General features: G+C 35.5%; 2 protein-coding genes across 2 annotated transcripts in view; one reads left to right on the plus strand and one right to left on the minus strand.

Moving 5' to 3' along the window:
* Nucleotides 1–200: 200 nt before the first annotated feature.
* LOC125230443 (cytoplasmic phosphatidylinositol transfer protein 1) lies at nt 201–9,410 on the plus strand. The gene is made up of 9 exons (XM_048135579.1): nt 201–784; nt 1,125–1,273; nt 1,989–2,077; nt 2,424–2,431; nt 2,550–2,621; nt 3,835–3,964; nt 5,817–5,941; nt 7,748–7,873; nt 8,613–9,410. Exons 1-9 carry the CDS (start codon nt 734–736, stop codon nt 8,748–8,750), a joined length of 888 nt encoding a protein of 295 aa, XP_047991536.1. The 5' UTR covers nt 201–733; the 3' UTR covers nt 8,751–9,410.
* Nucleotides 9,411–13,687: 4,277 nt separating this feature from the next.
* Nucleotides 13,688–22,934, minus strand: part of LOC125230365 (trypsin-1-like) — a 32,609-nt gene continuing 23,362 nt past the window's right edge. Inside the window, exons 3-7 of the mRNA XM_048135502.1 lie at nt 22,584–22,660; nt 21,031–21,155; nt 19,044–19,144; nt 18,350–18,537; nt 13,688–14,920 (exon numbers count right to left, since the gene is read on the minus strand). Of these exons, the coding sequence (XP_047991459.1) occupies nt 14,747–14,920; nt 18,350–18,537; nt 19,044–19,144; nt 21,031–21,155; nt 22,584–22,660 (665 nt within the window). The 3' untranslated portion in view covers nt 13,688–14,746. The remainder of the gene's footprint in view (nt 14,921–18,349; nt 18,538–19,043; nt 19,145–21,030; nt 21,156–22,583; nt 22,661–22,934) is intronic.

Raw genomic sequence — 22,934 nt, forward strand, 5'->3', positions numbered from 1 at the left:
ATGCAATTTATTTATAAATAAACATTATAGGATATTCTTACACAGATTTACTGAGTCCCACAGTAAGCTCAAGTAGGCCTGTGTGTACTCGGACAATGTTATACATAATATACAAATACTTATATGCATAGGAAACATTCATGACTTAGGAACATTGAGGTATATGACATACCTCAATGCTTAGGAACAAATATCTGTGCTTAAGACTTAAAACTTCACTTACTACATTTGTATGAAATATACAATTAACAGTGATTATCATCACCATATAATAGTTTTAAAATAAGTTGAAGAAAAGTTTAATGTTATTATTAATAAATAATTAATCATTATTAGAAATAAATGGTATCAACTTAAACATTTTTTCCCCATTATGCAAACAAACTACCGAATGCCGATGAAGACCAATAAGGACTGAATAAAATTTGGTGAACTTTTAAATTTCCATTAAAATCCACCCATCCGTGTTGGTCTACTCATACCTTAAGTTGTAGGATTATAATAAACTGGCAACATTTGTTGTAATTTGCGAACTTCACACCGGAAATATGTTTGTCAATGTCAAATTCCACTGTCGGCTGTGACAGAAGCATTGTCTTGTCAAGTTCACTGGTTACAGTTCACACTAGATTTTTCAGCGTTATTTATTTATCAATTCATGTTTCTTGAAAGAGAATCTCCTTAATACATAATACTTTTTTTTTTGAAATCTATTTCAATAAAAAAATTTAATATGGTTCTCACAAAAGAATACAGAATATCCATGCCTATGACGGTCGAAGAGGTAGGTTTCATTGTATCTATACTTCTTTGTTAATATAATTTAATTAGCAATGCTCATTAAGTTGTTATTGGAATTAATAACACGACATTTCATTATGCAAGTGTAATGTCCAATCTACATGGCTATAATCTCCTTGGCAAAGTATCTTTAAGTGTAGTCACCCTGTTTCAGTACTTTCAGCCATTATTTTATAAATCGTTTTTCAGCTTCATGGAGCGTAAACTAAAAGTTTTTATTGTACATACAATTTTTGATTTCACGAAGTTAGTATTTCGTATATAAATGTAACCTGAAATGTGTTTTTTTTTTGTATTTTACGATATTTCTTGTAACTTCGCAGTATCGTATTGGTCAGCTATATATGATAGCGCGCCACAGTTTTGAACAGTCCAGCAACGGGGAGGGCGTGGAGGTGGTGGCCAATGAACAGGTGAATGATGAGGTCAATGGCCAGGGCCAGTATACTGAGAAAAGGATTCACTTATCAAGGTAATACTGCTTACAAAAATACAAAAATTATGTTCTATTAGTTGTTAATATTTCTTGAAGTGCAGCATTAAAGTTAAGTGTTACAGCATTTCAGACCTTTTGAATGAAGATTTAACTTTAAGATATTAAATACTAGCTTTTGCCCGCGGCTTCACTCGCGTTAGAAAGAGACAAAAAGTAGCCTATGTCACTCTCCATACCTTCAACTATTTCCACTTAAAAAAACACGACAATTAATCGCTTCGTTTTGCCGTGAAAGACGGATAAACAAAAAGACACACACACTTTCCCATTGTGAGTATTAGTGGGTATAAGCAAAATATCCAGCCAATTTACTTACTATATTAGTTCTGTGATACAGTCTATGTATAAATACACTAACTATTTGAATAGTGTGGAATGCTCCATAAAAACTTCCACCCCCCATTTTAGGGAAGTGGGAAGTTAGAAAGAGACAAAAAGTAGCCTATGTCACTCTCCATCCCTTCCAACTATCTCCACTTAAAAAAATCATGTCAATGTGCCTCTCCGTTTTGCTGTGAAAGACAGACAAACAAACACACACACTTTCCCATTTATAATATTAGTATGGATTTATATCGACGGTAAAGTACCATGAACTCCCAACTACTTAGGTTTTCGTACTTGGTTAGGAGTTCATGGCACTTTGCCATCGATATGTATCATTATTTAATAAACCATATCTCTTTTTCAGCCATCTACCCTACTGGATACAATCAATGACTCCAAAAATATTCTACATCATAGAAAAAGCTTGGAACTACTACCCTTTCACCATTACAGGTATTACTTAGTTTATGTTACTGTAATTTTAGTTCCATTTAATTTGATTTTAAATGTACACTTGTACAGATCATTTTATGAAAATTAGCTAACTATTATCTACTGATTAAAACAAATATTTTATAGATATATTATATACGTTTCTATGTAACTTGGTCCTATAATAAAGGTCCTATATACATGTAATTGACTATTAGGATTCTCAAATATCTGTATATCACGTTTTTGTAAGCAATATTCTCATAGTTCTAATTTGATGAGCCTAAGTTACGCGTAAATCTAGATCTGAACATAATATATAATTTTTACTAATCAAATTGTTGTTTTTTTTCATGGTCCTGCTCAGAATACACAGTAAGTATCAAAAATATTTAGATTTAGTTTATACATAGTTTCTATTTATTTAATTATAAATATATATTATATTTTATGAAATTCAGGAAACATAATTAAAAAAAAACTTTCTTTTCAGTGTTCTTTCATCCCAAAATTCTCTATATCTATACAAACAAGATATGAAGATAACAATGGAACAACAGAAAATGTAAGCAACCTCACAATTTAACTATAAGATATTGTTTACAGTTTAACTAGTTAATTACAATCTTAACCTATTCCAGACTACTCAGTTCAGGCTTACTTGTCCAATCATGTAAACAAACACTGCTGGAAAACATTATCTCAATTTTCTCTAGAATTACACATTAACCATCACTTAAAATGTTATTATACACTTAAATAAACTCACAAAGTATTGAAATCAATCAAAAAACCACAGAATAATATCATTTTTAAAACGATTTTTATCAATAATTGTAATTACGAACGTATGACATCAAAAACTCCTGACATTACGAAGTCTAGATTGTCTATGAGTCGTAATGTTGGGATGACAAGTCATCGTTATGAACGATAGAAATTAACGTTTGAGTTTGTATAGCTTGGAAAAAATGCGTTGATATTAACTACAATAATTAATCAGATTTTTAACCCCCGACGCAAAAACGACGGGGTGTTATAAGTTTGACGTGTCTGTCTGTCTGTCTGTCTGTTCGTCTGTCTGTCTGTTTGTCTGTCTGTGTGTGTGTCTGTCTGTGGCATCGTAGCTCCTGAACGGATGAACCGATTTCGATTTAGTTTTTTTTATTAACCGACTTCTTTACGTAGAAGGAGGAGGTTCTGTATTCAGTTTCGTATTTATGTTTTATGTACTTAATTATGTTCACCGATGACTCCGAGAGCCATTTTAATCATGTTTCTGAAGAAAGCGAAAGTGAGACAAGCCTTTTTCACAGGATTATTGCAAATGTGACGAAAAATAATTAAATTTTGGGTTTTAACATGGATATTGTGTGACGTAAAATTGAAAATCCTCTGATGACGTCAGCGGCGAAAGTATCGTTAATACATCGTTTTATCGACACTTCCAATCACTAGTAATTGTCTTTGATCATATTTGATGTTTCGTTTGTTTACTATATTGGACAAGTAAGGTGGAACTGACTTTATATTAAAGTATACTAATAGTTACACTTGTTAATAGACCTTATGCCACATATGTGAGTGTGCACGGGAAAACGTCCCACTTTGTTGATTGCTATAAAGCGGCTTTGTCAGTTTATTCATATGAAGATACAATACAAGTCAATCTCGCCTTAATGGTAACCAACAAAGTGGGACGTTTTACTAAACACACTCACATATTATGAAGGTTACATATTTTTAACGAGAATAAATAATATATTTTCCTGTTATAGTGTCTTGGCTTAACTGACGAAGAACTAGGCAGTCGAGAGGTAGATTTTCTGGACATTGCTTATGATGAGATCAAGCCACATCATTATAAAGAAGCAGAAGACCCCAAGTTCTTCAAGTCTGAGAAAACAGGTGAGGTTTATACTATGTTACAAAAAAAAGGTTTCAGAACATAATGTTATCACCAAAGGCTGTGTTGCTTATCATTTTTTATAATTGATAAGATTAGATTACTTATTTCATGATATACAGTATGAATTAGCCAAAATTATAAATTATAAGTCTTCCATAGACTAACATGCAATAATTCCATAATAACCGTAAAATTATACTAGGACATTATATCATGTTGATAGGTATTATTAACACTTTCGAAACCGGGCTCTACGCGGCGCTACGACATTTTCGCTACATACGGGGAAACCCATGTAATCGGCTACGCTTCTACGAGCGGTGTACCCGACAGTCGGGTTCTTGGTAGCGAAAGTGTTAACACTGAAAGCTATTCCTTTCGCGCACAATCATAAACCTTGTCGCGAGGCACGAAGGTTCATTATGGGGTGCTACCGTTGCGCGTCTAAACATGTGCGTTTGGCTGTTAAAGGGTAAATAGTCGTTTAATCGTTTTGTGTCTTCCGATATGATACAATAGGCGAGACGAGACGACTAAAAAAAACGAATTAGTCCGTCAGTTAGATTATTAAAGAATTTTAGACACGTATGTTTTCTTTTTTCTCGTAAACGAAAAATGACGACGGTACAGTGCGTTGAAGTTTCGCGTGACGTCACGCCTAGGTACAATTTTTACTTAGAAGTGACGTCACAAGCCCCCACTCCGGAACTTTGATGCTCTATATCTTTGTATTTTTTCATTAATTAGAAAAGGCGAAAAATATGTGTTCAGTATTTTTGGACGATCTAACTAACGGACTTAACAGAATGCCTTTTTTTAATGTAGTCGTCATCCCTATTGATAAAACATGTCACACCTATTGATAAAAAAGCACGAAGGCTTCTTTCTGGGTCATGGCAAATCAACTTCCTCGCGCGGCAATCAGCCAATTTAGACGTGCCTCGTGCCCGGCCGAATAAAACGCGTGCACTGCTTCGGTTTAACTCGTCGGGACATATGTCTATCGGCCCAGCCACGACATTGGTCTAAGCGCGACAGCGGTGAGCGGCAGCCATACTTGCGAATGAAAAGTCTCATCGCTGTGTCTCGCTCCAATGTATGGCCGCCGCTCACCGCTGTCGCGCTTAGACCAATGTCGTGGCTGAGCCGTATCGGTCCGCGTTAGAGCGAGCTTAGTGGACCTGGCTGATTATTGAAGTGATCACATGTTCACTCCTTACACTGTAAGGACGTAGGTACACTTAACACACACATTACACTCCACAAATCAACACATACACACATCACTCTCCCAGATCACACAAACACACACTCAGAAATAAAGCGTATACCGATAGCGCCGAGTTTCTGGTAACAAACTAGGTACCTACACAGGGTGGAGGGCTTTAGTCCGTAGGCGGCTAGGAGGAAATCTCCTAGCCGAGTCGGGCATGCTGTCGAATACCGGTTCGGCAGTATCCATTACCACACAAACCGGAATATAATGATATTCAGCAGTTAGCTGGGCCATTTTTTTCAAAGTTGTCCACCCCACTTTTTTTGAATTTGGAATGTTTTATGTGCTTTCCACTCAGAATCGCGAGCGCTTTCAATCCTAATAGGAGAAAAAAGTGTCCCAAGGTTTTTTTTCCAATTCTGTTACCATTTTTTCATACATTTTGTATGGCGGTAACAGAATGGAAGGTTTGAAAAATGTATGGAAATCTTGGGACAATTTTTTTCTTATATCAGGATCGAAAGACCTCGCGATTCTGAGTATGAATCGCGTAAAAAATACCCATGTTACAAAAAAAGTGGGGTGGACAACTTTGAAAAAAAAAATACCTGGCTGATTATTAACATCCTTGACAGGGCGCGGGCCGTTGGTGGAGGGCTGGCGGGACACCCAGCAGCCCATCATGTGCTGCTACAAGGTCGTGCACGTCAAGTTCGAGGTGTGGGGCCTGCAGACGCGCGTCGAGGAGTATGTGCAGGGCGTAAGTTCATTCTATCTTTAATACCATAAGTTGGATGCCATTTACTAACCTGCTCTTAGAAGCTTTTTTACAAATTTCGTAAGTTGGTATCTGCCATTTACTAACGAAACGTGCAATCTGATAGAAGCTTTTTGAGATGTGGTGCAATGGCAAGGATTTCAAATGAAAACTAACGAAGAGGTTTTAAATATAATAGTTTGCTGAAAACCTGATACGACACGACGATTTCATTACTAGAAGGAAGAATTGATCAAGAAGGCAAAGGGGAGACCAAGGAGAGCGTATACCCAAATAAAGGAAAAAAAATCAACGTTGTGTCGTATCAGGAAGTCAAAAGGAAGGCAGAAGACCGGCACGCATGGAAGTTGCTCCACCGACAAGAGTCCAACTCTTAAATGATTGATAATGAAAAATGTTAGAAAAAATATCATCATTAAAGAATGCGAAAATGTCTAAATCATTTCGGAAATAAATATTCGATGTACTATCAGCTGAAAAAGTGCATGGCGAATTTGTCAATGAATTCATTCATAATTTCTCCATGCACTTTTGCAGCTGATAGTACATACCGGTATATAAAATGATGTCTGAGATGGGCGCGAATATAACGCTACTTATCTAAATATATATAATGTTTAGGTATTTATCTAAATATTTATAAATTATAACCTACTAAACATGCTAGACGTAACATGTGTAACCTATGACTCATCCATTAATAAAATTATTAATGTTAGTATGTTATCAATATGCTATGTTTAAACATAGCGTTCCGGAAGTGCCTTATCAATATTGTAAATGTGATATGCTGATATGATGTCATTCCAGAAAAAGCCTTAGCTAAATACTGCATTATCTTATATCTTGGCCGAAAAATAAGAGATTAAACATTAATTGCAGAGGAAATAATTATTTCAGTTATCACTCCCGTTTCATATTTTGTCTACACTGTGCGTCTATAGAATTTGTGAACAATGTAAACAAACCTTGTAGTCAAAATGTCTTTAATTTCCATTCTAACTCATCAGATACTGGCTAAATCCATGTGTTATTTAATCAATTCATATCACATCATGATCCTCAACCTTTAATAGTTATTTGTTATACAAGGGGGCAAAGTTGTATTTTAACGCCGAGTGTGGAATTGAAAAACGAGCAAGCGAAAGGATTCTATAGTTGAACCACGAGCGAGGCGAGTGGTTCGAGAATAGAATCCTGAACTTGCGAGTTTTTTAACACACGAGAAGTAAAATACATTTGCACCCGAGTGTAACACAAAACTTTTCCCTCACTATAGCGAGAAAAGTAAAACGCAAAAAATACGTTTATCACTGCTTCCAGTAGTTCCACAGGTGGTAAATCATCTTTATTACTAGATTCACTCATTTTATCAATTTTAAAGCAGTAAAAATGATATTTATTCAAGGTCAAATTACTTTATCCACTAGTGGATAAAATGCGTTTTTACCCGCTGGTATTAAAGTACAAAACACGTGTTTCCGAGCTAGTGAGGGGAAAAATAATAAAATTGTGCTAGAATAATTGATAATAACAAGAATGTTGAGGTATTAAAAATGTGAGCTGATTTTATTTTTATTTAATAATTAGCAGCTTCAACAGTTGGAGCAGCTGGAACTTTGTTCGTGGGGCGGGGAATGGCAGCCACCGAAACACGTAAAAAAAATTCGTAATTTCAGTTATCACTCCCGTTTCATACTTTGTCTAGGTAGGAAGTAAAATTGCTGGCCAAATTCTCAAATGAGAGTAAATAGGCTTTCACTCAACTTTTTTCTATCCTTGCCCCAGGCGATACGTGAGATTCTCCTATTGGGTCACCGGCAAGCCTTCGCGTGGATGGACGACTGGTACAACATGACTATTGATGACGTGCGAGCTTATGAGAAAGAAATGCAGGACAAAACGAATATCAAGGTGAGTTATCTAATATTGTGGTATTGATAAATTACTTGAATACAATAATGTAATGTCGAAATTTCAACGCGCTGCTAAGCAGCTAGGTGAAAATTATAGGTATAATTTACAACGTACTCATACGAGTAGCATAACTCAGAGCATACATGAGGTGTTTGTTTACGTTCCGTTTGAAGAATGTAAAAGTATGTGAGCCCACTGAGCCGACTAAACTAAAATAAAATATCAATCTGTGTAAAAAAACAAAATGACCTATAATAAATATTATAGGTATTTTTTTACACTGATTGACTGAGCCCCACGGTAAGCTCAAGAAGGCTTGTATTGAGGATGAGGGTACTCAACATCAATCGATATGTATAATATACAAATACATATATAAACATAGAAAATGTCCCTGACTCAGGAACAAATATCTCAAGTTAGCAAAAGATTTTAACTCGATTAAATTTCTCGGGGACAAATTTGAATTCTTGACTGCATACTACATCTCTCATATCTCATTATGTTGATCAAGCAAAGGTTCGACTCCTGTAAATAGGTTGAAACGTGATAATTAGATATTTATAAGTTTATTCGTTCTATCCAACCAGCCTAGTGGCCGGGTGGTCCAATGGTAAGGGCATTAGCCGCGTAATTAAAAAAACCGGGCTTCGATTCCAGACTCGGCCACCGGTGGACTTATTATTTTTCCTTTAGTGTATGATATTTATTTCAGTATATAATTTATTCGTTCTAGCTGAAAGCCGAAGAAGCGACCCCAGCGACGCCCTCAGACCCCAAAAAGTCCCCATCTTCCAAACCACAGACGCCGAAGACCCCACAGAGTGCCAGCTCCACACCCACAGAACCCCGGTCTTGGTTCACCTGGTCTTAAAGTGTGTACTCTGGTAAGTTAATACTCAGAGACATATAAGATACGCTATTCTCATAGGTAAACAGAAATTTCTTAGTTCGTTGGCGCTGTGGCCTTACTATGTGACATTTTTGTCTATCACAAAATTTGTGTTTAAAAGGTTATTCGACTTATTCTTTTTCGTTCCACTAAAAATGAAAGTTAATTACCCAACGACGAGAGACGAGGCGATGAAAATCACTTGCCCATCCTGTGATCTCGTAGAAAAATGAAACGGGAAACACTAAGCGTAAATAAGAAATAATATTTGTAAACATTTTTTTAGATTGGCGTATCTGTGTCCATTATAGTGTAATTTGTTAGAAAAGTTCAGAATGTCATGTCACTTCATACAATAAGCTGATTTAATTAAGACAATGCGTTTGTACTTGACAAGAGCTTTATATCGCAAAGTAGTTTTAGATTGATCACCTGTTTACACTGAAAAACTGAGAAGCCTATTGTATGGAGTGAATCTCCTGTAGGTATCATTTTTTTCATGGTACGGTAAAAATATGGCGATGCTACGGAAGAGTTGTAACTCCATACATCATTAAATGCGGGTTATTTGTATAGGCATAGTTATATGACATCTAGCGACAATCACGCGTCAACTAGCGTAAATTATCAGTACTGCTACTTGTCAATAGATGTCGCGACGAACGAAAAGTCTCATGCTCACCAATTTTTAGCTAATATTACAATAGTATTAATCAGTATTCTGTTTTCAATTCCTTCTGCTTGTAATATAAGTTGTAAACTGTTCTAATATTGGCAGATGAGACACAGTTGCCACCTAGTATCGAGTAGTGTTACTGATAATTCACGCTATTTGACGCGTGATTGTCGCTAGATTTCACTTAATTATGCCTTGGAGATACAACTCTTCCCGTACTTATTCCTCTATGTTAATAGAATGATTTGTTATGACCATAAAACTATTAGTGCAATTGTTTTTTTAATAATAATGTAACATTGATTGTCATGAGATGGTAATACAAAAATAAAATTATTACTTATCTGAATTATGGTTCCTATGCTCGAAATATATTTAAATAGTATCTAGTACAGTAGTACAAATATTTAGTTCACAAACTTCGTTCATTTTGAGATAGATAGATTTTATTGTAGTTGAAGTACTTTATAGGTTTAAATGTTATAGACCTTGGAGCTTGCTTAGTGGTTGATTGTATGTTTCATATAATATCAATAGACACCTGTTCGCCACACGGGCACACTACACATGCCAGAGTTGTGGTCGTGTTTGTCGCTCCCGTATTGGCTTACACAGCCATGAAAAACGTTGTCGCCCCAGTTGAGACAGCTTGTATAGACTTGAAGGTTATGATGATGATTAAACCTACGGGCTATAACAGGAACAGGCAAGATTGCATGGTGCATTTTGTCTTTATATGACGTCACAAATTAATGTGTAGGCCTAATGAGAATATTGAGAATTAGAGGGCGCTTCCAGATTTGGCCAACGAGTCGGAAGTGTCAGAACAACGCACCAAATGCTTTTGCAAAGCGCTCCCTTGGATATTGTTTGTGTGTTGCGTGTATTTAAATATTCAAAGCGCGACGAACATTCGCGAGTCGTTATCCTTCCACTTTCAGCTCGCGCGCACGTTTTGTTCGCATAATGTCGCCAAGTCTGGACGGACCTTTATAAAATTGCATTCCGTAATCATTGTCATCACTAGTCAACAATTATTAAAAAAAAAGTGTCTGCTTAGAGTGGACCTACTATTAAAATTAAATATGTTAGCTTTATAGAAATGTTATTGGTGTTATCACTGTTAAGTGTTACTAAATTCACTTCCATTTCTCAATGGCCTTCTATAATTATTATTGATATTAAATAAGTGGTTGTGCGTTACTTGTAGAGTCTCAAATGACCAATACAGTGTTTACTGTTACATCTCTAACTTATAACTATTGAATACCAAAGTGTTTAACTTAATTTGTAAGTTTTAAGGGTAAGAAGGCAAATTGAACTTAAAACACTTTATTATAAATAAAATTTATTGGGTACTATATGACTAGTATAATACTTTTATAATAACATGTATTGTTATCGGAACATATACAAAATAGTACATTATGATATAAAAAGGAAGTAAACTTAAATTAAAACACGACCGAAGGGAGTGTTTTAAATCGAATACGTGTACACGACGTTTTTCAGTACAGATATTTCGACCTTATATAATGAACATTCTCGCACTATGCGTAAAAACAAAAAAAAATGTATTTATTACAATTAGTCAACTGAGAAACGTTATTAATACCAGTCAATATAAAGTGAAAAATGCAAAACTTGACTTAAAATACTCGTAAATATTAACCTTATGATAACTCCATAAAGGACCATATCGCTCTCAAGAAACGGTGACGTTTTCTTCCCGTACCGTCACAGTTACTCAGCAGAGTGGGCGAATCTTCAGTTAAACTTATAATGCCTAGGTATATAAAAATATTACAGGGACATTATGTTCAATAGTCTTTTCATCACACCCGCACTTTAAATGTACTATTGCACGCAGGTGGAGCGTGAGTTATAGAAAAATCGTTCTCCCAAGGGAATAATGAAATTTCTTGTGCCGTACTTAACTTTTTTACATCTATTTACATATTTTTTACATTGCGAGTGTGATGAAAAACATTGTGTGTAACTCGGGGAGTATGAATATTACTAACTCGAGTCTTTAAATCGCCCCGGCAAGCCGTCGCGATTTAACTTACTCTCGTTAGTAATATTCAACTTCCTCCCCTTGTTGCACAATGTACTATTATGTTTGCACTGCGTAGATGTAGAATAGATACGGGTTTTTAAGTATAATATAATAGTGTTGTGCCGTGCTTCAAATGGCCTGATTCTAGCCTTGAAATTCTAGCCTTCTTAGGGTACGTTTATCAATAACCTAAAGCTTTTTAGAAGTTTTCTATGTTTATTAGTATGTCTTCATTACCTGCTATATTTTTGCGGATAATAGTTAGAAAAATATCTATACAAATAGACCCGCAATATTGGTCTTAAATGACCGCGTACAAAATAATATAACATGGTAATATATTATCTAAATAATACCTGTGACTGATGTACATTCGTTTACAAGATTTTCTATCTTAACGCTAATGAAATGAACACTTTGTCCATATATATACCTATGTTTGTAATAAAAAGTATGTGTGGATTAAGATTTGCACCTTCCGAAAATAAAAAAAAAATATGCTGATCATTTAGTAAAAGTTCTAAAACAATTGTAAAACGAATCTCTGAATTTGTAAAAAGATAAATCAAAAGATACAGCCGTTAACATGTGCTCACTCAGTTCTCACAAACTACCAACGAAAACAGTGAATATATTCATTTAACATATAATATTTATATACTAACATTTAGTAAAAAATAGGCCAACCTACCTCTATAAATATTAGATCACCTAGTGACGTATTAAATTTTCTACAAATAGTTTCTTATGCTCACTCAATCCTCACACTTTTGAAAAGCCGAATTTTGATGAAAAACATAAGATTTAGACCGCTATTATATGTGTATAGTTTAGTAAAAGTGAAATGGGAATTTGTAAAATACAAAACGAACCACTAACGTGTCAGGTTTTTTTATAATAAATTTTTGTTAGTGCTCACTCAGTCCACACGTTTTGAGAAAGTTAAAAATGTAAATATCTTACGATTTGTAGCACCTAAGACACTCGAAAGTACTTCAACATTTAGTAAAAATTTTTACTAAATATCCACCATCTAATATTTTATATTCGTTGTCTGGTTTTAAAGATATTCAGACATAACTTTTCTCATACAAATGTATCAAGTAGGGTGACCACACTATGTCGGCTCCTGATTTTCCCCACCTTCCCATTGTCATATTGAGATTGGGGAGTTTCGTTCAATTTTGATAATAGTTTATATTAAACTAATAGTACTAATACCATATTAATTCTCCATCTGCAAACTGTTTTTAGGTTATGTTCTTGGCCTAGTGATGATGTGTATTGTGTAATTTTTATCGACGTCAGGATAATAACCATGTCGACATTCATGCATTAAAAAGGACATGAATGATAATTGGTAAGAAACAAAGAATATAATACTTCACTAGTAAGAAACCAGAACCTGGTAATCTAATCGTGCTAACAGATGAGCGTACCGGATTTGTAAGTGGGAGCGAGAAAATAATAACTATTTCTGAGTTTGACCCGACAGATCAGGGTGCGTAGCCGAATGGCACTAATTGTCTTAGGTGCTACAAATCGTAAGATATTTACATTTTTAACTTTCTCAAAACGTGTGGACTGAGTGAGCACTTACAAAAATTTATTATAAAAAAACCTGACACGTTAGTGGTTCGTTTTGTATTTTACAAATTCCCATTTCACTTTTACTAAACTATACACATATAATAGCGGTCTAAATCTTATGTTTTTCATCAAAATTCGGCTTTTCAAAAGTGTGAGGATTGAGTGAGCATAAGAAACTATTTGTAAAAAATTTAATACGTCACTAGGTGATCTAATATTTATAGAGGTAGGTTGGCCTATTTTTTACTAAATGTTAGTATATAAATATTATATGTTAAATGAATATATTCACTGTTTTCGTTGGTAGTTTGTGAGAACTGAGTGAGCACATGTTAATGGCTGTATCTTTTGATTTATCTTTTTACAAATTCAGAGATTCGTTTTACAATTGTTTTAGAACTTTTACTAAATGATCAGCATATTTTTTTTTATTTTCGGAAGGTGCTCACTCAATCCACACACACACAGATTTGTTAAGATAGAAAATCGCGCGAACACCTGGCATATTGTCACTACTTTAAAAAAATCTCGTATCTCACGCTGTTCCTCAAAGTTAAAACGCAGTAAGTCTATATGCATTCCATACATACTTACTACAATTTTCTTTTCATTGACACATGAAGATACAAGTTTTTTTAAAAGTAGTGACGATATGCCTTCCAATCCAAATAATTCTACCTTACTTTATGTATTGTATGTATTTTGGCTTAATGTTATAAAATGGTATAAAATGCGAATAAATGTACGATACTGTATGCAAATTATTGTTTTTTCTTATATTCAAAATTTCATCTCCCCGTTTTACTTACCTACATGTCGTTACGGGGTTGAATTCGAAAATAAAATAGCTGCCTGTGGTAAGTACAGATATTGTGCAAAACTTTTTCCTTCGCAATTACAATGCAATAAGGTGAAAAAATGGATACATGTCTTTGTAGTCGACTGTACCTACCTACTTAGTACCTATATCTTATTTTAGTTACATATTTTTTTTTTTAATTAAAGGAAAGGTTCACACCTCGGGCAGGACTCTGCAACTTAGGTTCGAATCCTTTTTTTTAAGTACGAATAGGTAGACGATTGACCATATTCCTTTGACTATTTTCTACTTATTTTTGTTTCAATTGTTTTATAACTCATTTACGCAACGAGTATAACTAGTCGTACATTTGCGACCTATGTTTATTGAGATGAAATCAAATTAGTGTTGTTTCAACGAATGTTGCAGTATTTGTTTATGTTGAAAGAAAATAATGTCAAAATATTCCAGTGGAATATTCGCCTATAAAATGTACGAAATAATCTTTATTTTTTTTCTGAACGATATAGATGCAGTTCTGGTCCAAATGCAAACGATTATAATTTCATAGATAGGACTGTGATAGGATGTGTGAAGGTGACTGCCGGGAACCCTGCAACGGGCAATCTGTTCGTAGTCTGTTCTTCAAAGCCCATATAACCCGGCAACCTTCAAATCAAGGGTGAACAGGCATCTTCTGGGCGAGCTCACTCCATCGTAGGCCACGTCTTTGCCTTTGGCTAGTCTGTGGTCAAGAGTAAGCCCATTTATAAAAAAAGCGGTAAAATGCTATTCGCTACGCGTGTAGTGTACTTAAAAAACTTTGTCAGTGAATGCGCTAAAAGTGTCTAGCCTCATGTTGTAAACGTGTCCTCTTGTGTACGTGTCCCTATAACTCGCTGTATCCAAGCCAAGTGTGCCCTAACACTTGTGTAGACCGCGGGCACGCCCGGGGCAGCGCAGCCGAGCCCGTGGCTGCTGACGCCCTCCACGAGGCCGTAGCACATCAGGGGACCGCCGGAGTCACCCTGTAACAGCGAAGCAACTATAAGAATACTAATATTAGCTTTTGCCTTTTTTGTGGATTGCTCTATACAAACTTCCAATCTTCATTTTAGGGAAATGGGGGGTTAGAAAGAGACAAAAAGTACCCATATAACCATAATCGGTCGCCGTTCCTACGCAAATCCTCCTATTTTGTGTACACACAGGTCTTCGGGTCTCAATGCTTAGTCGCAGTACGGTCGACGTTTAGTCGCGGCGACCCAAATGGGGACGATTGGTAACAGGCACAAATGGTCACAGAAGTGACAGAAGTGTGCACTACGCGTGCACACATTGTTACCGTTTGGCGACTACTTTCCCAAAATCATTCGTTCATTTCATTCTTTTCAAATGGCGACTGTCAGAGACGTCAAAGTAAAAAAGAAATAAAATCATTTGACATTAAAATGTAATGGCGTAAGAATTTGTTAAAGATAAATATTGTTTGCATTTGTAATATAATGTGGGCTAATTAACATGGCCAATTAAATTGCTCGAGTGATTTCATAAAATAAGTCTAAATTAATCAACGCGCCATCAATTTACCTCAGTTTAACCAGTAATAATATTATTGACTACTCGGTGTTTGCGTGTTATGTATATTGATTGGTGAAGTTTTAGTGCTCCGGTGCATATACTATACTGAAATAATAAAAATAATGCCTAGAAAACCAATAAAGTTGTTAAAATATGGATTAAATCGGTAATATTCCATGTAAAAAACAGTCGCCAAACGGTCACCAAACGGTCGACAAACGGTCGCAAAATCGTCGCAGCGTACACGCGTAACCGAAAGCAGTGAATATTTATTATATTTTCAAAATGGCTTCTTGTATTAATTTTTTCCAGGTATCCTCAAACTTTATAAACAATTAAATATGCCGTCGTACTCAGTTGCCCTCACTAAAGAAGATTAAAAAAAAATTGTAACGTGCGTACCGAACTGCTGGGTTGTAAAGGATCGGGGATCATATATATTATTAATAATGGTCTTCTATAGAGCAACTAGTATTTTGCGGCATTTCACAATTGACACTTGTTGAAGTAGTCGTCATTAATATTACTATCAACATTAATTTCAGCGATCTGTACTTCTTTTGTCAAGATTTTTGTATAGATAAGTGTCTACAAATTTGTAATGTTAAAGAGACATAAATAAAACGTAGTAGGGTAAATAATGTGTTTTTTTTGTAACCCAAACAAAATACTTGTAGATACGAGTGCGGAAAAGAGGAAAATCGATACGAGTAGCAATAAATTAATACACGAACGAAGGGAGTGTTTAAAAATCGACACGAGTTGTGAATGTCCTTTTCGCACGTGTATCGTACGACGATTTTCAGTACCTAAATCTAAGCTAAGAGTTTCGACCAGACAAGAAATGAATCATTGCTTGATTTGCTCGCACTACTGCGTTAAAAACAGCAGCATCTGTACTGAAAAAAACTATCATTGCGCAACAGAAATTCTATTAATATCACAGTAAATACTCTATTTCATTTGATTCCTACTTTTATTGTGTAAAGCAACACTACACTTAATTTTTATCAATAAGAATAAAAAATTATATATTTAATACATTAAGTAACTATAAAGTGCTTATCTATTTGTATTATTATTCTGCACTTTTCTTAACTTTCCCACATTTCTATAAAATGTCGAAGAGTGCTTAAATGGTCGTCGTCGTTTATTATTATTTAATTCGCTCATATTTAAATTATTCAAAGCAACCAGTCCACAACTTCACAAGACGTTTGAGAAACCTTCGTATTTCAGATTGTCATTTGCGGATACAGTGATTTAGGAGCAGTTCGGTAATCAGACCGACACATGTGTGTACAAATTCTGTCAATGTCACTGTCAGAAACCGTTCTGACAGTGACAATGACAGCCACAAATTCGTCCACATGTTGTTACCGTTATGTGTGCAAACGTCGACTAATAAAGTGTCGTTAAAAGTCATTCTGACAGTGACATTGACAGCCACAAATTCGTACACATTTTGTTACCGTAACGTGCACACGACGACTACATTTTGTTATTGTATCAATACGGTCGCATTGTTTGCACGACGTTACCACGCGTTATGTCACATTTGACAGTTAGTTACTGATTTGAAGATTTTGCGACTGAAATGGTTGTATGGGTAGCCTGTGTCACTCTCCAAGTCTTCAACTATCTCCACTTAAAAAAAACCGGCCAAGTGCGAGTCGGACTCGCCCACCGAGGGTCCCGTACAAACTTTCTTTCAAACTACCTAGTCAAAATAATCTCATGTTTTCATATAACTCTAATGACTTGACTAGAAGACAAAAGTTTAGGTACTAATGAGCATTATTGTGTATAGCGCCATCTCATCGTGAATTCGCTAACTAATTTGCGCGACCTGTATACTATGTTGGTTTTTAAGGGATAATTCTTTATAATGTTAACCGATTTAAACAGTTTTTACTTTATTGGAAAGAAGACGGTTTACGTAACATCTCGTATTAATTTGAAGTACGATATACATTCGCAAGGGTGGGTAACTTGAAAGTAAAAATATGAAAAGTTTTTTGTGAATTAAAAAAAAAGTTTCCAAGATACAAACACGATTATATTTTTCCTGTAATATTTAGCATAAAACCAATGTTTCCTAAAATTTTCATAATTTTTAGTTGGTAAACTTCGGAGATAAGGGGGGGGGGGGGGGGAACGGTATTTTTTTTTACATTTTCCTTCAAAATTCTTTTTTTTTCCACAACAAAAAAAATTATAAAAAAATAGATTATTTACGTTAAATTTGCGCTCTTTCTAACGATATCCCACTTGATCTAGTAACTTGAAATTTACAGTTTGCCCCCCATTCATTACAATGTTCATAACTATTCCAAATTTCAAGTTATTAGCATTAGTAGTTCTCGAGATATTTAGGAATGTGACAGACGGACAGACAGACGGACAGAGTCGCACCATAAGGGTTCCTGTTTGTACCTTTTTGGTACGGAACCCTAAAAATACGTCAATTCGTCGCTCCGTTTTGCCGTGACAAACGGACAAACAAACAGACACATCCACTTTTCCATTTATAATATTAGTATGGATATAGAAAAAAATAAACCTTCTAGAAACACCACTATAAATTACAAAAGGGCCCGGTTTTGTTATGTAATCATTAGTCACCAGCCATCAATATGACAGCGTCTGACCTTACTTCTGATAAACCCTAACCCTTGGAAAGTTTCGCCTATTTACCTATTAAGTATATTTCTAAACTAGTAATCCATTATTTCTAAACTAGATTGTGAGCCGACTTAGGACGTCTTTGTGGCCAAAGGGTCAAACAGTTGTAAATACGTAATTGGAAACTTACTAAAATGTTTGTGTATCGTCTGGGTCGTTATTGATTTATTAAAAATTTTACCTTTACTTACTTCACAAGTATCAACGCCATTGCCGACAGCGCATAACATTCCGCTGTCGAAATCCGGGACCATGTAGGACCCAAGAGATTGTGTGCATTCGTCCAGAGGAACTATCCTTACATTGGCTGCTAATAGAGCCTGTGACAGCTCGTTTGCAGACACGTCTTTAACGCCATAACCGTACACCATGCATTCGCCTAAAAGGTAAAACTATCTATGTTATTATTATCATCTCACTAACTAGGAAAAACTACGCACAAAAAGAAGGCTGCATGAATATCTGACACGCTCTTATGGCTCTAGAAAATAGATTGCATCAGATATTTTTGCGGCATTATTTTTGTGCGATGTTATTGCCGGTGACTTTACTTGATTCTGTTTCGAGTGTGTAGAATGTATAGATAATAGAATTCAAGTCCATAAGTCAAATACCTATTGCAATTGTGTATTTCCAAAGAAACCTATAAACAGAAATTCTAATCAATCAACTCTTATTACAAAAGTTTTCCACTCAAACTGAAGTTACGAAAACAGTACAGTGTGCGTAGCGGAATGCACAAACGCTCACGATAATATCTCTTTCGTAGCTATCTATATATCTCTATCGCTCTTGCGTATTGGCGCGACAGAGCCAGACTACCTTTCTGCGGCGTTTCGGTTACGGGGCCTAATTGCACCGGTATCCACATCCGTCTATACGTACCTCCAGCACCGAACGAATGCTCAGGTAGCACGTTTTCATTAAGCCCTGGCAAATCTAGTCGCTCCACTCGAAGCAGAGCAATATCGTGAGCACGTGAGTACCTAAAACAACATTTGCATTTAGAACTTTATTAATACTGTCTCTATATTTTACACAGTGGATCTTCTATTCGGTGCGTACAAAGTCACATGGCTTTAAATATTTACAAGTATCTACCCTACCTACTCATGAATCCAAACCCTGCATAAAGATTATTGTCATACGCAATTAGGAAGTGAAGCTAGCTTCTACTCCTATCAATGTGGAGAAGATGAGCATTTTTTTGGTTGGGAGAATATCATATGTCATATATTTAAGTAGTACATAGAGTACATACATACCTACGCTATGTACAAAGTAGTTAGATACAGTCGGAAAGGCAGATCTTTGCTTCTTCAGCTCTATCGACCTTCTGTGGGTCACAGTATCTACGACTATATATCATTCATCATTCTCTTGTCCTCTTCCCATTATTTGGGGTCGACGCAGCAGATTTTCCTCCTCCATTCCTCTCTATCAGCCGTCATTTCCATACTAACACCTTTCACTCTCATATCATTGTTCACACATTCCATCCATCTTTTCTTAGGCCTATATGTGTAGGTACTAAATACTAGCGTAAATTCGGAAGTGACCAAAAAACTCATAGATGTACTGACTTTGGTAGACGGATTTCCTCTTAACTGACTGACTTATTTACGACGAAGAGACTAAATAAACCTACATTGTCCTGCATTCTTGTGGTAATTGAGTAATAAAATTCTGCGAGCCTGTTTACAAATACGCGTCGAGTACTTTAGCGTGGCATTGGCAAATAAGCGTCAATTAATCTTTATTTCATGGGTTTTCTGAATTTACGGCGTCTTAAAATTTTAAAAGCCGCACGTCAAGCTTCATAAACAAAGAATATTTGCTCACCTTTTTGACCTTGCCGGGTAAAGTAGTTAGTTTAAGTAGAAGGTCGATATTAGCAGTCATGACCTGTATTCAAAACCATCATTGACTGCGCAAAGAGAGACCAGTACAAGTGGAATCTCTAACCCCACACTAATATAAGACTGTTAAGCTCTGCTTATACTATGGACTGAACTACAAACGGGGTAAAATGTGTTGTTAATCAGTCAAAGTCATGACGTCCGAAGAACGCGAGGGTGGTAAGCATGCCGTGCTTTCCACCATCAGCATTATAAAGCCTAATTAATATTCCTTAGCATGATTATAAATTGATTAGAATAAGTCGGCTCGCTTTTACAGTGTCGTGATTAGAAATTGTAAAGTGTAATTTTGATAAAATCTTTGTCATTGATACAAGTATATTTGATTAGAATCATGAAAGTATGTACTTACGTTACGTAGAAATTAGTGTAGGTAGGTTTTACCTCAATGGTGCCTAGGCATCTACTGTTACCACGTAGGCATCATTAATTTTCACCACCCCTGCTGCTCACCTTTAACCTTTAGGTAGAGTTTATAGTAGAAATTTTATGAATTTCTTTAAGTTGATTTTGTGATAATACTTAGGTGTCATTAATTACAACACCATTTGAATGTGGCTTCAGTCTTGAAACACTTGTACTTAATTCACTTTGTGCATACTCGCACTTTTTTGAATCCCAATATCACGAGAATTAAAATAGTTAGGTATTTGTTTTACAAGGGGGCAAAGTCGTTGTTTAGCGAGCGTTGGCACGTGCCAATATTGAAGCAAGCGAAAGATTTCAATATAAAAAGTGGAATCTTAAGCGTGGCGAGTGTTTCAAGGCACGAAGGTTAAACAAAGTTTGCCACCGAGTGAAACACAAAATTTAATTGTAAACCATTGTAAGTGAAACATAAAAAATGCAATTTTGCTATCTGTTTTCGAATAGCAAAATTGATCTTTACTAGTTGGTGTGGTGAAAAACAATTTGCTCCTGTGAAATAAACGGCAGTTTAAATAAAAACGTACTTATCATAACGCTCGTGCGTGAATACTTCCAAGACTGTAGCATTCGGCGGGTCCCCGCAGAAATTGTTCAGCTGAATCATGTAGCCTGTACCGTGGACGCAGTGAGCGGCAGTGCTGGCGAACTCCTGGACAAAATGTGTACAGTCGAGTTCAATATCTACACAGTTACACGATCAAAAACATCTGAACATGTTTTATGCTCATAGCATTACATAGAGTCGTGGTTAGATATTTTTGCTTCTACTTTAAAGATATCCGTAATACGTACAACGGCTCCCGGAATTAAAGATGCAAAATAGTGTCTTAAATCCATCGTAGAAGACTTATCCTTAAAATAAAATAGTTAACACGACCAGAAACTTCGTATTTTTTTACAATCCTCACTCAAAGTAGGAAACGTCTTAAGTTCCCGTAATATGGTATTACCTTACTAGTTGGTGTGGTGAATTAAACTCGACTGTATGTGAAGCGAAAGTGGTTTGTCAGGATCGTAGTAAATGGAAATCCGTGATCTCTGCCTACCCCTCTGGGAAACAGGAGTGATTGTATGTATGTATGTAAGTATGATTTTCTGGTAGACGCTATAAGCGGTAAACTGTGTACAGCATCACACGTAAACGAAAACAACGGAAAAATTACATGTTCGTGTCAAAACCAATAATAAATCATAAAAAGTTGTTACAATTATTATGTCTGAATCGGGCAATAGAGTGTATTATCGAAACGAATGGTAATTGTTTTTTTTTTAATAAAAATAATAAATAAGAAATAAGATAATTATACCTCTCTCTGGCTCTCGGCTCTGACGCTGTGTGTCAACCTTTAAGAAGAAGAAAGTCCCACAAACAGCAGTGAAATGAAATGAAATACTTATTTTCCAAGTAGGCATATTACAATGCGCTTATGAACGTCAAATAAAGCTACGCCGGTTCTAACCCTACGCCTCAGCCTCGAGAAGATTTCAGTCCCCCCTCAGTTGGAGGGGGGTATCCACTATGGGACCGGCAAGAAACTCGGCGGGCCACTTCTTTTCAAAACATTATATACATCTTATAATTAACATGCATTAAAAAAAAGAGATACAATTTAATCAGCAAAAGTATTCATCAAAAAAAAAAAGAAATATTAAATTAACAGACTAGGTACCTACTCTATGGAAATTGGACATTGAAAATGAAATGAAATGAAAATGAAATGAAAATGAAATGAAAATGAAATGAAAATGAAATGAAAATGAAAATAAATTTATTGGTTATGAAAAATGAAAATAACATTGTTAGCCAAGACAGTCGTGTTTTTAACCCCCGACGCAAAAATGACGGGGTGTTATAATTTTGAAGTGTCTGTCTGTCGGTGGCATAGCTCCCGAATGGATGGAGCGATTTAGATTTTGTTTTTTTTTTTTTTTTACTTGAAAGCTGAATTAGTCGGGAGTGTTCTTAACCAGTTCACTATGTCGGGGGTTTTTTCAAAATTTAAATTTTGTGGTTATTCCTTTTTTTGCTACGAATAAACCTTTGTTCTATTCTTAAAACTCAAGTTAAATTTTGAACCTGAGTGAGCAGCGTCGCTCCACACAGATGCTGCCCGTTGGTTGCATTCCGAAGAGATGCTACACGCAGTTGATCACCTAATAAAATTAATAAAAGGAATAGGTAAATACATGCATATCAGAAATACATAGATGGATAGATCTTTATTTGCATTACATAATGGACCTTGGAAAGGGTGTAGCTAAACATTGTTTATAAACATCTTACAATTACTAGTAATTACGATAAATTTACAATTTTTAAAAATAGTATAACTTCTTGAATATTTATTTGTTTAATTTACATTAGACTACGAAAACTGAGAGAAAACGAAGATATCTTACGTTTTTGGACTCTACCCAAATGTCTTCA

The sequence above is a fragment of the Leguminivora glycinivorella genome, chromosome 10, assembly GCF_023078275.1.
Source record: "Leguminivora glycinivorella isolate SPB_JAAS2020 chromosome 10, LegGlyc_1.1, whole genome shotgun sequence".
Classification (NCBI taxonomy): Eukaryota; Metazoa; Arthropoda; class Insecta; order Lepidoptera; family Tortricidae; genus Leguminivora; species Leguminivora glycinivorella.

Coding starts and splice junctions, on each gene's coding strand:
- LOC125230443 (XM_048135579.1), top strand. CDS start 734: ATGGTTCTCACAAAAGAATACAGAATATCCATGCCTATGACGGTCGAA. Junction 785..1,124: donor TGCCTATGACGGTCGAAGAG/GTAGGTTTCATT, acceptor GTAACTTCGCAG/TATCGTATTGGTCAGCTATA. Junction 2,622..3,834: donor ACAATGGAACAACAGAAAAT/GTAAGCAACCTC, acceptor TTCCTGTTATAG/TGTCTTGGCTTAACTGACGA.